This window comes from Engystomops pustulosus, chromosome 4, assembly GCF_040894005.1.
Source record: "Engystomops pustulosus chromosome 4, aEngPut4.maternal, whole genome shotgun sequence".
Lineage (NCBI taxonomy): Eukaryota > Metazoa > Chordata > Amphibia > Anura > Leptodactylidae > Engystomops > Engystomops pustulosus.
In genome coordinates this window covers 213916390-213927790 of record NC_092414.1, presented here as the reverse complement: position 1 = coordinate 213927790, position 11401 = coordinate 213916390, and the positions used below count along the sequence as shown (strand labels likewise).

The window sequence follows — 11401 nt, the reverse complement described above, 5'->3', positions numbered from 1 at the left end:
CAGTCTATAAAGGAATCCAATAGAAAGATGTTCTTCAAAGTCTGATGTAACTACTACAAGCCACTTAGGGTAACAGATTCTAAACCAGAAATGTTGATGGATACCCCTTTTCTTCATTTCTGGGGATGTGTAGGTCCGTGATGTTCGGTGACGCCAGCACACGGTCTCTCTTTAGCTTCCATTTGTGAAATCGATGATCTTTATACAAGGATTTAGGTAAAAGACGTCTATAATTAGACTTTATCATCTTCTCAATCATTTTTCTACACCTGGAACTTTCTCTCGTGCTCCTGTAGTAAGTGGAATTGCTTATCATATTGATGATGATGATGAAAATCGATTGAACATCCTTCCTCGATGATCTGTAGAATCCACTTGTTTGTGGCCGACTTCCTGGCATTAGACTTGATGATCCCGATTTCTCCGGCTTCTTAGAAGGATGACATGAATCTATGGATCAGTTATTCTCTCCTATTCCTTTACTTCTTCTTCTTCCAGGAGTCTTCCCTCCTCCCCTCACAAAACAAAACTTGATTCTGTTCTTTTCTTTTGGGCAGTAAGGAGATCAGAGTGTTCCCCTTTTTGTTAGCTTTCCAAAGTTTCCCTTCGAACAGAATAATTGGTTGTAAAAGGATGTTTTGGCTTCATCTGTTTAAAGTTTCAATCAAAAAGCCTATGACGCGGAGTAGAAAATTGTTGAATTCTTCTAAGCAACGCAATGAACATCTAAAGGAACATAGCTGGAGTGGCTAGCTTGTATCTCTACTGGTTCCTCACATGGAAGCTCTTGAATATATCTTCCTGATTGGCAAAGCCGTGGACAATCTTCAGAAGTGGACAGCGGTCAGACCGTACAATGGTTAAAGAAACGGCAAAAAATACAATAGGATGCAGGCCTCAGTTATGATGCTACATGTTCAGGAGAGTACAGGAAACTGAGCACATATGGTGTGGGTATAAAGGTCTCTAGTAGAAAGCTGCTTCTTCCTATAGAGAAACATCTAAAAAGTTGCATCTGAACAAACCACACAGACCTCTGGGACAATAGGCAGATTTATCAGTACGTGCAGTTTGCCTCACTCATGTGCAGGATGTAGCAGACTATTGAATACGGTGGTCAATAATCTGGCGGCCCCTAAACTACTCGGGAAGTGTGCACCTTTAACATGGGGCGTGCAACACAATTATGTCGAGTTGCAGTAATAAATCTGGTGCATGGTCCGAATTGGCACTGGAACGCCCCTTTACGTGCAGAATTTTGTAAGCCAATGACACCAAAGTTTGGCCACAAACCCAACAAAGCTTATCGAAATAAAAGCCTCGTGCCAACGCCGGAGGAGGGGGACGATTGGGCTCGTTTTACAGGACCTGGGGACTTTGCAATGTCTTGTCCATAATCTCCTCTGTCTAGAGAGTATTCTGAAGTCAGATGTGCGGCCTATCCTAACGTTAACGCTTGGCCAAAACAGTGTAACGTACCAGGACTAGGGAGGTGAGGGGGGTGGATTTAACGTGAACTGTACCCCCTGAAAACAGACGTACAAGCTGCGATTCAGATGACTAGTTTGCCCTCTACGCCGGCTGGGCCGCACCTTCGTTAAAGAGTAAGATGTAACTTGTTAGGTTGTGATATCCGCACAACCACATCACTAACTTAATTGTTGTGGGGCAACCAGTAGAACTTTCCTTTCCCGAACTCCTCAGATAGGGAATATTGAATCCCAGACTGAGTACACAATAGGGTCGATATCTGTGCCCATAGACAACCTGTTTTTATTAATTACGAATATATGAATGATTTTTATGTCGGGTGAGCGCCATGAGATGTGTTTTGTTTTAAGGCTATTATTAAAGTTGAGGCTGCCGTCACACGTTGCGTTTGGTTTGCGTTTAACACGTGCGTTTATAAAAAGCTGAAGAGGAGATTTGCCTACTTACATTGTTGTCGACCTTGCGTTTACAAAACGATTGCGTCAGTGCGATGTTAACGTGTGCATTTTGTTTGAAAACGCATGCGTTAAACGCAAACAAAACGCAGAAACGTGTGTCCGCACCCTGAAACTCTATCTGGGATATAGTTGTGGTTAGATGCTGTGGTTATACATGGACATCATCTAAAGAGGCATTATATTCCTAAAATCAGACTGACAAGGAATAGGGAACTAGCTAGAAATGAATACATTTGTGATAATCTTTCTGAAGATGGATGTGACAGGATGTTCTGCTTTTACCTCAGGATTATACAGGATGAGATGTCGGGATATTTTTGGCGGGACAGAGATAACTGGTCTTACAGCGCCCCTACAGGCAGCATATATAATACAACCGCACGCAACCGACGCAGGCGCAGGAAACCGTTCCTCCCGCGCATGCGCAAACTTCCGCTCTCGTTCTTCACAGCCGCAGTGAGGGAAGCTGCGCGCCGGGTGGAGCAAGATGGCGTCTGCTGCGGCTTCTAACGGCAGTGGGATGGAGGTGGACGGCGTCGGTGAGTGCCCCGCGGGTGCTGGAGCCCGAGGAATGTGTGAGAGGCTGGGGCAGAGCAGCGGAGGCGCGGAACCGGTGACAGGGCCGGGAGGAAGCATGGTTGCTGGGCTGCGTGATGTAGGGGGCGGGCCTATGTCTAATACGAGGCTGTGATTGGCTTACCCACCTGTCAGTCATATGTGTAGAGGAAGTGACGTCAGTTTATTGTTATTTTACAGCGTATAATGCGATTTTGTAGCGATTTTTTTGATGTGTCTGTTCAGTTTCTGTGCTTATTATCATGACTGAAGGGCCCCAAGTATCATGTGTCTGGCTGGGGGCCCTGTAATGTACAGATGTAGCAGAGCTGTGTGCGTGTTAGATACAGCAGGAGAGGGAGAGATGGGAGATGGAGCAGAGCTGTGTGTGCGTGTGTTATATACAGTGGGAGATGGAGCAGAGCTGTGTGTGTGCGTTATATACAGCAGGAGAGATAGGAGATGGAGCAGAGCTGTGTGTGTGCGTTATATACAGCAGGAGAGATAGGAGATGGAGCAGAGCTGTGTGTGTGCGTTATATACAGCAGGAGAGATAGGAGATGGAGCAGAGCTGTGTGTGTGCGTTATATACAGCAGGAGAGATAGGAGATGGAGCAGAGCTGTGTGTGTGCGTTATATACAGCAGGAGAGATAGGAGATGGAGCAGAGCTGTGTGTGTGCGTTATATACAGCAGGAGAGATAGGAGATGGAGCAGAGCTGTGTGTGTGCGTTATATACAGCAGGAGAGATAGGAGATGGAGCAGAGCTGTGTGTGTGCGTTATATACAGCAGGAGAGATAGGAGATGGAGCAGAGCTGTGTGTGTGCGTTATATACAGCAGGAGAGATAGGAGATGGAGCAGAGCTGTGTGTGTGCGTTATATACAGCAGGAGAGATAGGAGATGGAGCAGAGCTGTGTGTGTGCGTTATATACAGCAGGAGAGATAGGAGATGGAGCAGAGCTGTGTGTGTGCGTTATATACAGCAGGAGAGATAGGAGATGGAGCAGAGCTGTGTGTGTGCGTTATATACAGCAGGAGAGATAGGAGATGGAGCAGAGCTGTGTGTGTGCGTTATATACAGCAGGAGAGATAGGAGATGGAGCAGAGCTGTGTGTGTGCGTTATATACAGCAGGAGAGATAGGAGATGGAGCAGAGCTGTGTGTGTGCGTTATATACAGCAGGAGAGATAGGAGATGGAGCAGAGCTGTGTGTGTGCGTTATATACAGCAGGAGAGATAGGAGATGGAGCAGAGCTGTGTGTGTGCGTTATATACAGCAGGAGAGATAGGAGATGGAGCAGAGCTGTGTGTGTGCGTTATATACAGCAGGAGAGATAGGAGATGGAGCAGAGCTGTGTGTGTGCGTTATATACAGCAGGAGAGATAGGAGATGGAGCAGAGCTGTGTGTGTGCGTTATATACAGCAGGAGAGATAGGAGATGGAGCAGAGCTGTGTGTGTGCGTTATATACAGCAGGAGAGATAGGAGATGGAGCAGAGCTGTGTGTGTGCGTTATATACAGCAGGAGAGATAGGAGATGGAGCAGAGCTGTGTGTGTGCGTTATATACAGCAGGAGAGATAGGAGATGGAGCAGAGCTGTGTGTGTGCGTTATATACAGCAGGAGAGATAGGAGATGGAGCAGAGCTGTGTGTGTGCGTTATATACAGCAGGAGAGATAGGAGATGGAGCAGAGCTGTGTGTGTGCGTTATATACAGCAGGAGAGATAGGAGATGGAGCAGAGCTGTGTGTGTGCGTTATATACAGCAGGAGAGATAGGAGATGGAGCAGAGCTGTGTGTGTGCGTTATATACAGCAGGAGAGATAGGAGATGGAGCAGAGCTGTGTGTGTGCGTTATATACAGCAGGAGAGATAGGAGATGGAGCAGAGCTGTGTGTGTGCGTTATATACAGCAGGAGAGATAGGAGATGGAGCAGAGCTGTGTGTGTGCGTTATATACAGCAGGAGAGATAGGAGATGGAGCAGAGCTGTGTGTGTGTGTGTGTGTGTGTTATATACAGCAGGAGAGATAGGAGATGGAGCAGAGCTGTGTGTGTGTGTGTGTGTGTGTGTTATATACAGCAGGAGAGATAGGAGATGGAGCAGAGCTGTGTGTGTGTGTGTGTGTGTGTGTGTTATATACAGCAGGAGAGATAGGAGATGGAGCAGAGCTGTGTGTGTGTGTGTGTGTTATATACAGCAGGAGAGATAGGAGATGGAGCAGAGCTGTGTGTGTGTGTGTGTGTGTGTGTTATATACAGCAGGAGAGATAGGAGATGGAGCAGAGCTGTGTGTGTGTGTGTGTGTTATATACAGCAGGAGAGATAGGAGATGGAGCAGAGCTGTGTGTGTGTGTGTGTGTTATATACAGCAGGAGAGATAGGAGATGGAGCAGAGCTGTGTGTGTGTGTGTGTGTTATATACAGCAGGAGAGGGAGAGATAGGAGATGGAGCAGAGCTGTGTGTGTGTGTGTGTGTGTGTTATATACAGCAGGAGAGGGAGAGATAGGAGATGGAGCAGAGCTGTCTGTGTGTGTGTTATATACAGCAGGAGAGGGAGAGATAGGAGATGGAGCAGAGCTGTCTGTGTGTGTGTGTTATATACAGCAGGAGAGGGGGAGAAATGGGAGATGGAGCAGAGCTGTCTGTGTGTGTGTGTTATATACAGCAGGAGAGGGGGAGAAATGGGAGATGGAGCAGAGCTGTCTGTGTGTGTGTGTTATATACAGCAGGAGAGGGGGAGAAATGGGAGATGGAGCAGAGCTGTCTGTGTGTGTGTGTTATATACAGCAGGAGAGGGGGAGAAATGGGAGATGGAGCAGAGCTGTCTGTGTGTGTGTTATATACAGCAGGAGATGGGGAGAAATGGGAGATGGAGCAGAGCTGTCTGTGTGTGTGTGTTATATACAGCAGGAGAGGGGGAGAAATGGGAGATGGAGCAGAGCTGTCTGTGTGTGTGTTATATACAGCAGGAGAGGGGGAGAAATGGGAGATGGAGCAGAGCTGTGTGTGTGTTATATACAGCAGGAGATGGGAGATGGAGCAGAGCTGTGTGTGTGTGTTATATACAGCAGGAGATGGGAGATGGAGCAGAGCTGTGTGTGTGTGTGTGTTATATACAGCAGGAGAGGGGAGAGATGGGAGATGGAGCAGAGCTGTGCGTGTTAGATACGGCAGGAGAGGGGAGTATTAGACATAATACCACAGCAGGAATGAAGCAATAAAGTTTATGCACCTGTGGAGTATAATACATGATGTAAGTGCAGCTTTAGCTGTGACTGGAGTATAAGACATGGAGACATTTACTAAGAATGTGGGAACCTGCAGTAAAAGTTCTCTGCCCATGTATAACGATCGTGCGCCAGAAACCAAGAATCTGTCGCACCAGTACTACATGTGCTACAAGGACGCGGGACGGACTTTGTGTTAAATACGGCGCTCGGTGCAGCTGACCGCTGGCGCTGCCCCTAATTTGTGTGGCATGGGGTCTAATGCAGCTGCGCCACACAAGGGTCACGTGTGATACACTAGAGGTGCGGACACTTCTTATAAGGAGTCTACACCTAAAAGAACCTGTAAATCCCTTAGTATATGTGCCCCCTGATGTGAGTGTTTCTGTTTCTGACTCTCTTGTCTCCCTGCAGTCGGCCCCTCGGTGATGGCGCAGGGTGTCACTGGCAGCGTGGCCGTGGCTCTACATCCTCTGGTCATCCTCAACATCTCCGACCACTGGATCCGCATGAGGTCCCAGGAAGGACGACCCGTGCAGGGTAAGAGCAGATCCTCTATGTCCACCTCTCCCTCATGGTACCTGCCACCCTCATCCCCCCCTCCCCTCCTCATGTTACCTGCCGCCCTCATCCCCCCCTCCCCTCCTCATGGTACCTGCCGCCCTCATCCCCCCCTCCCCTCCTCATGGTACCTGCCGCCCTCATCCCCCCTCCCCTCCTCATGGTACCTGCCGCCCTCATCCCTCCCTCCCCTCCTCATGGTACCTGCCGCCCTCATCCCAACCTCTCCCCCCCTCCTGTAACTGCCGCCCTCATCCCCCCTCCCCTCCTCATGGTACCTGCCGCCCTTACCCCCCCTCCCCTCCTCATGGTACCTGCCGCCCTCATCCCCCCCTCCCCTCCTCATGGTACCTGCCGCCCTCATCCCCCCCTCCCCTCCTCATGGTACCTGCCGCCCTCATCCCCCCCTCCCCTCCTCATGGTACCTGCCGCTCTCATCCCCCCCTCCCCTCCTCATGGTACCTCCCCTCCTCATGGTCCCTCCCCCTATCATGCATGCCCCGCCTCTCTTGCAGTGATCGGGGCGCTGATCGGGAAGCAGGAGGGGAGGAACATTGAGGTGATGAACTCGTTTGAGCTCCTGTCACAGATCACGGACGACAAGATCACCATAAACAAGGAGTATTACTACACCAAGGAGGAGCAGTGTGAGTGCCAAGGGGGCGGGGCCTGGAGGTGGGAGGGGCGCTATTGATATTGGGGTACAGCAGACATCGGGGCCCCACAACGTCACCTGACCCCACCCTCTCTGGTGTCTCCGCAGTTAAGCAGGTGTTCAAGGAGATGGAGTTCCTGGGCTGGTACACGACCGGAGGACCCCCCGACACCTCCGACATCCACGTCCACAAACAGGTACCCCAAGATCACCCGCTCCACTCACACCCAGAGCTGCAGCCACATCAGAGCGTATGCTCCACTCACACCCAGAGCTGCAGCCACATCGGGTCTTATGCTCCACTCACACCCAGAGCTGCAGCCACATCGGGTCTTATGCTCCACTCGCACCCAGAGCTGCAGCCACATCGGGTCTTATGCTCCACTCGCACCCAGAGCTGCAGCCACATCGGGTCTTATGCTCCACTCGCACCCAGAGCTGCAGCCACATCGGGTCTTATGCTCCACTCGCACCCAGAGCTGCAGCCACATCGGGTCTTATGCTCCACTCCCATCCAGAGCTGCAGCGACATCGGGTCTTATGCTCCACTCCCATCCAGAGCTGCAGCCACATCGGGTCTTATGCTCCACTCCCATCCAGAGCTGCAGCCACATCGGGTCTTATGCTCCACTCGCACCCAGAGCTGCAGCGACATCGGGTCTTATGCTCCACTCCCATCCAGAGCTGCAGCCACATCGGGTCTTATGCTCCACTCCCATCCAGAGCTGCAGCCACATCGGGTCTTATGCTCCACTCCCATCTAGAGCTGCAGCCACATCAGGTCTTATGCTCCACTCCCATCCAAAGCTCCAGCCACATCAGGCCTTATGCTCCACTCCCATCCAAAGCTGCAGCCACATCAGGCCTTATCCTCCACTCACCTCCAGAGTTGGATGCATACAGTGCATACACTACATCTCCCACAATGCAGTGCAGCACCATCCTGGTTGTTCCCATGATGAAACAGAGGCGGTACTGCCCGCCCCCTCATTAGCATTCCTCTCTAAGCTCCTCCCCTCTCCCTCAGGTGTGTGAGATCATCGAGTCTCCGCTCTTCCTGAAGCTGAACCCCATGACCAAGCACACGGATGTAAGTACCCGGCCCTGCCCCGCCCCTGTAGCCCCTCCCACATCTTATGCCCCACCCTGTATGATGATCTCTTGTCTCCTCCCAGCTGCCGGTCAGTGTCTACGAGTCGGTCATCGACATAGTGAATGGAGAGGTAAGTACCTGGGGCCGCAGCCACTGAAGCAGCAGGAGCTGTGTGTCCCTGGTGACTCATGTGCGCCCCCCGCAGGCCACCATGTTACTGGCGGAGCTCCCCTACACCCTGGCCACAGAGGAGGCGGAGAGAATCGGCGTGGACCACGTGGCCCGGATGACGGCCACCGGCAGCGGAGAAAACTCCACAGGTGAGAGGTCACAGAGACCCGAACCCCGGCGCCCCCAGGGGCCCGAACCCCAGGGCCCCTGGCTCTGCTGCATCTGCTGACATGTTGTGTGCTTGTAGTGGCAGAACATCTGATCGCCCAGCACAGCGCCATCAAGATGCTGCACAGCCGAGTGCGCCTCATCCTGGAGTATGTGCGGGCGGCCGAGGCAGGTAAGTGTCTCCCACCCTGACCCCTCCATGTCTTGTAGGTAAGTGTCCCCCACCCTCCTCTGGTACAATGATACAAAATGAACACGTGCTATTCCAAAATATATAATCTTTATTCAATATAAACACAACATAGATATTACACACCAAACCAAAACCCAAGGGAGGTTAGGACCCACGATACAGTCCATCAAAAAGCAGCCCCTCCCTACCCAGTCCCAAAACCCTCAGCCTGTCGTATGGTAGTTTGGCGCTCCACACCGGTTACCATTTATCTGTACAGGTATTTATACTCAGCGACTCCCACCAATCGCCCCTCCCCCTCTCTGCTGATCATCCTTTGTTTTATATTTACCATATTTCTACAGTACAGACATTTTGTATCCCGATCTACCTGGTATATAGCTGCTATTCGACAGGCTGAGGGTTTTGGGGCTGGGTAGGGAGGGGCTGCTTTTTGATGGACTGTATCGTGGGTCCTAACCTCCCTTGGGTTTTGTATAGAGGACTTTTTGTTTCCTTTTTAAATGTTTTTATTGGTTTTTTGGTTTGGTGTGTAATATCTGTTGTGTTTATATTGAATAAAGATTATATATTTTGGAATAGCACATGTTCATTTTGTATCATTGTATAATTAGTTTTTCATGTGCCCAGTTTCCTACCATTTTGTGTAGTTCCTCCTTATCTACTTCCCCACCCTCCTCTGGTGCTTCGTCCTGCCTCCCCCTCACCCCTCCGTGTCTTGTAGGTAAGTGTCCCCCACCCTCCTCTGGTGCTTCGTCCTGCCTCCCCCTCACCCCTCCATGTCTTGTAGGTAAGTGCCCCCCCTCCTCCAGTACCTCATCCTGCCCTCACCCCTCCATGTCTTGTAGGTAGCATTGTAGGTAAGTGTCCCCCCTCCTCCAGTACCTCATCCTGCCCTCACCCCTCCATGTCTTGTAGGTAGCATTGTAGGTAAGTGTCCCCCCTCCTCCAGTACCTCATCCTGCCCTCACCCCTCCGTGTCTTGTAGGTAAGTGCCCCTCCCCCTGACCCCTCCTCCATGTCTTGCAGGAGAGGTTCCCTTCAACCACGAGATCCTGCGGGAGGCGTCCGCCCTGTGCCACTGCCTCCCCGTCCTCAGCACAGACAAGTTCAAGACAGATTTCTATGATGTGAGTACAGAAGTGTCGCCCCCTGCTGGAGCCCAATATCTGCACGTCACTGCCTAGGCCGGGTAGCCAGCGCAGCGCCCCCTCGGCCCTGTCCCTAGGCCGGGTAGCCAGCGCAGCGCCCCCTCGGCCCTGTCCCTAGGCCCGGGTAGCCAGCTCAGCGCCCCCTCGGCCCTGTCCCTAGGCCGGGTAGCCAGCTCAGCGCCCCCTCGGCCCTGTCCCTAGGCCGGGTAGCCAGCGCAGCGCCCCCTCGGCGCTGTCCCTAGGCCCGGGTAGCCAGCGCAGCGCCCCCTCGGCGCTGTCCCTAGGCCCGGGTAGCCAGCGCAGCGCCCCCTCGGCCCTGTCCCTAGGCCCGGGTAGCCAGCGCAGCGCCCCCTCGGCCCTGTCCCTAGGCCCGGGTAGCCAGCGCAGCGCCCCCTCGGCCCTGTCCCTAGGCCCGGGTAGCCAGCGCAGCGCCCCCTCGGCCCTGTCCCTAGGCCCGGGTAGCCAGCGCAGCGCCCCCTCGGCCCTGTCCCTAGGCCCGGGTAGCCAGCGCAGCGCCCCCTCGGCCCTGTAAAAGACCAGGTTTCTTTGTCTTCTAATCATGAACTTCTCTCTCCGACAGCAATGTAACGACGTGGGGCTGATGTCCTACCTGGGGACCATCACCAAAACCTGCAACACCATGAACCAGTTCGTCAACAAATTCAACATCTTGTACGACCGTCAGGGGATCGGGCGGAGGATGCGCGGCCTCTTCTTCTGACCCCCGGGATATGAAAGGACTAGTGATGAGGACTGTGCTGGAGTCCTGTCTTATGTTATTGGAAATAAAACGCCTCTGGCAGTCATGTGACCTGCGCCTGCTGCTGCCCGTTATGCTCTGAGTCATGGAGGAGGAGCCAGTGTCCCCTCATATGGTCCTGTACCCCCACTACTTATGTCTTGTGGTTGTAGAAAGGTTGTGGTATAAGTTTGGGTCCCCTCTTCCCCTCCCCACAGTTAGGAGACTTTGTTAAGTATAAACAGCTTGTACCATAAAACAAAGTAGATTGAGAAGCTTTGCCCTCTGAGACTGAACGCTGCGAGAGGGGAGAGGGAGCAGTGCTGTCATAAAGCCTTCCCCCACCACAACAAAGAGGAGAAAAAGACAGAGCAGGGAGGAATTTATGTTCTTACTACATGTGATACAAGACTACAACTACATGCTGAGACTGATTGCTGTGAGAGGGGAAAAGCACCAAAAAGTCCCACCCCATCATAGATGTGCTTTCACACCAGATTGTTATGGAGTCTGCACCAGGGAATGAGGGAACCGGTGTGAAAAAAAAAAAGGCAAAGTTTCATTCCCTCCCGGTATCTGTCCTCACTACATGTAATGCAGGTCTATAGCTGCATTCTGAGAGTGAATGCTGTGAGAGGGGAGAGGGAGCAGCTCTGAAGGTCAGAGACCAGATGGCAAAAAAACTACATGCTCCTCTTCACTGCATTTCCAAGTGTCCTAATATCCCAGAATTCACTGGTGAACATTAGAGCCTCTGACTCCGGGTCATTGCTGTTTCACCTCTGTCAGAGTCCTGCACATTGCTTCCAGTTTTCCCTCCAAGCTCCGAATGTCTTATTTAGCCAGTGACAGGTTCAAATATCTTATGATATGCTGATTTTTGTCAATATGGATACTGGCACTACTTTATAAATGTTTATTTCTCATTACCT

The 11401-nt window shown here is 51.7% G+C and overlaps 1 protein-coding gene across 1 annotated transcript; it reads left to right on the top strand.

Annotated features, from left to right (window-relative positions):
• Positions 1–2331: 2331 nt before the first annotated feature.
• COPS6 (COP9 signalosome subunit 6) lies at positions 2332–10541 on the top strand. The gene is made up of 10 exons (XM_072149886.1): positions 2332–2488; positions 6153–6278; positions 6815–6946; positions 7063–7151; positions 7982–8044; positions 8130–8177; positions 8253–8367; positions 8466–8558; positions 9609–9709; positions 10311–10541. Exons 1-10 carry the CDS (start codon positions 2437–2439, stop codon positions 10449–10451), a joined length of 960 nt encoding a protein of 319 aa, XP_072005987.1. The 5' UTR covers positions 2332–2436; the 3' UTR covers positions 10452–10541.
• Positions 10542–11401: the final 860 nt, after the last annotated feature.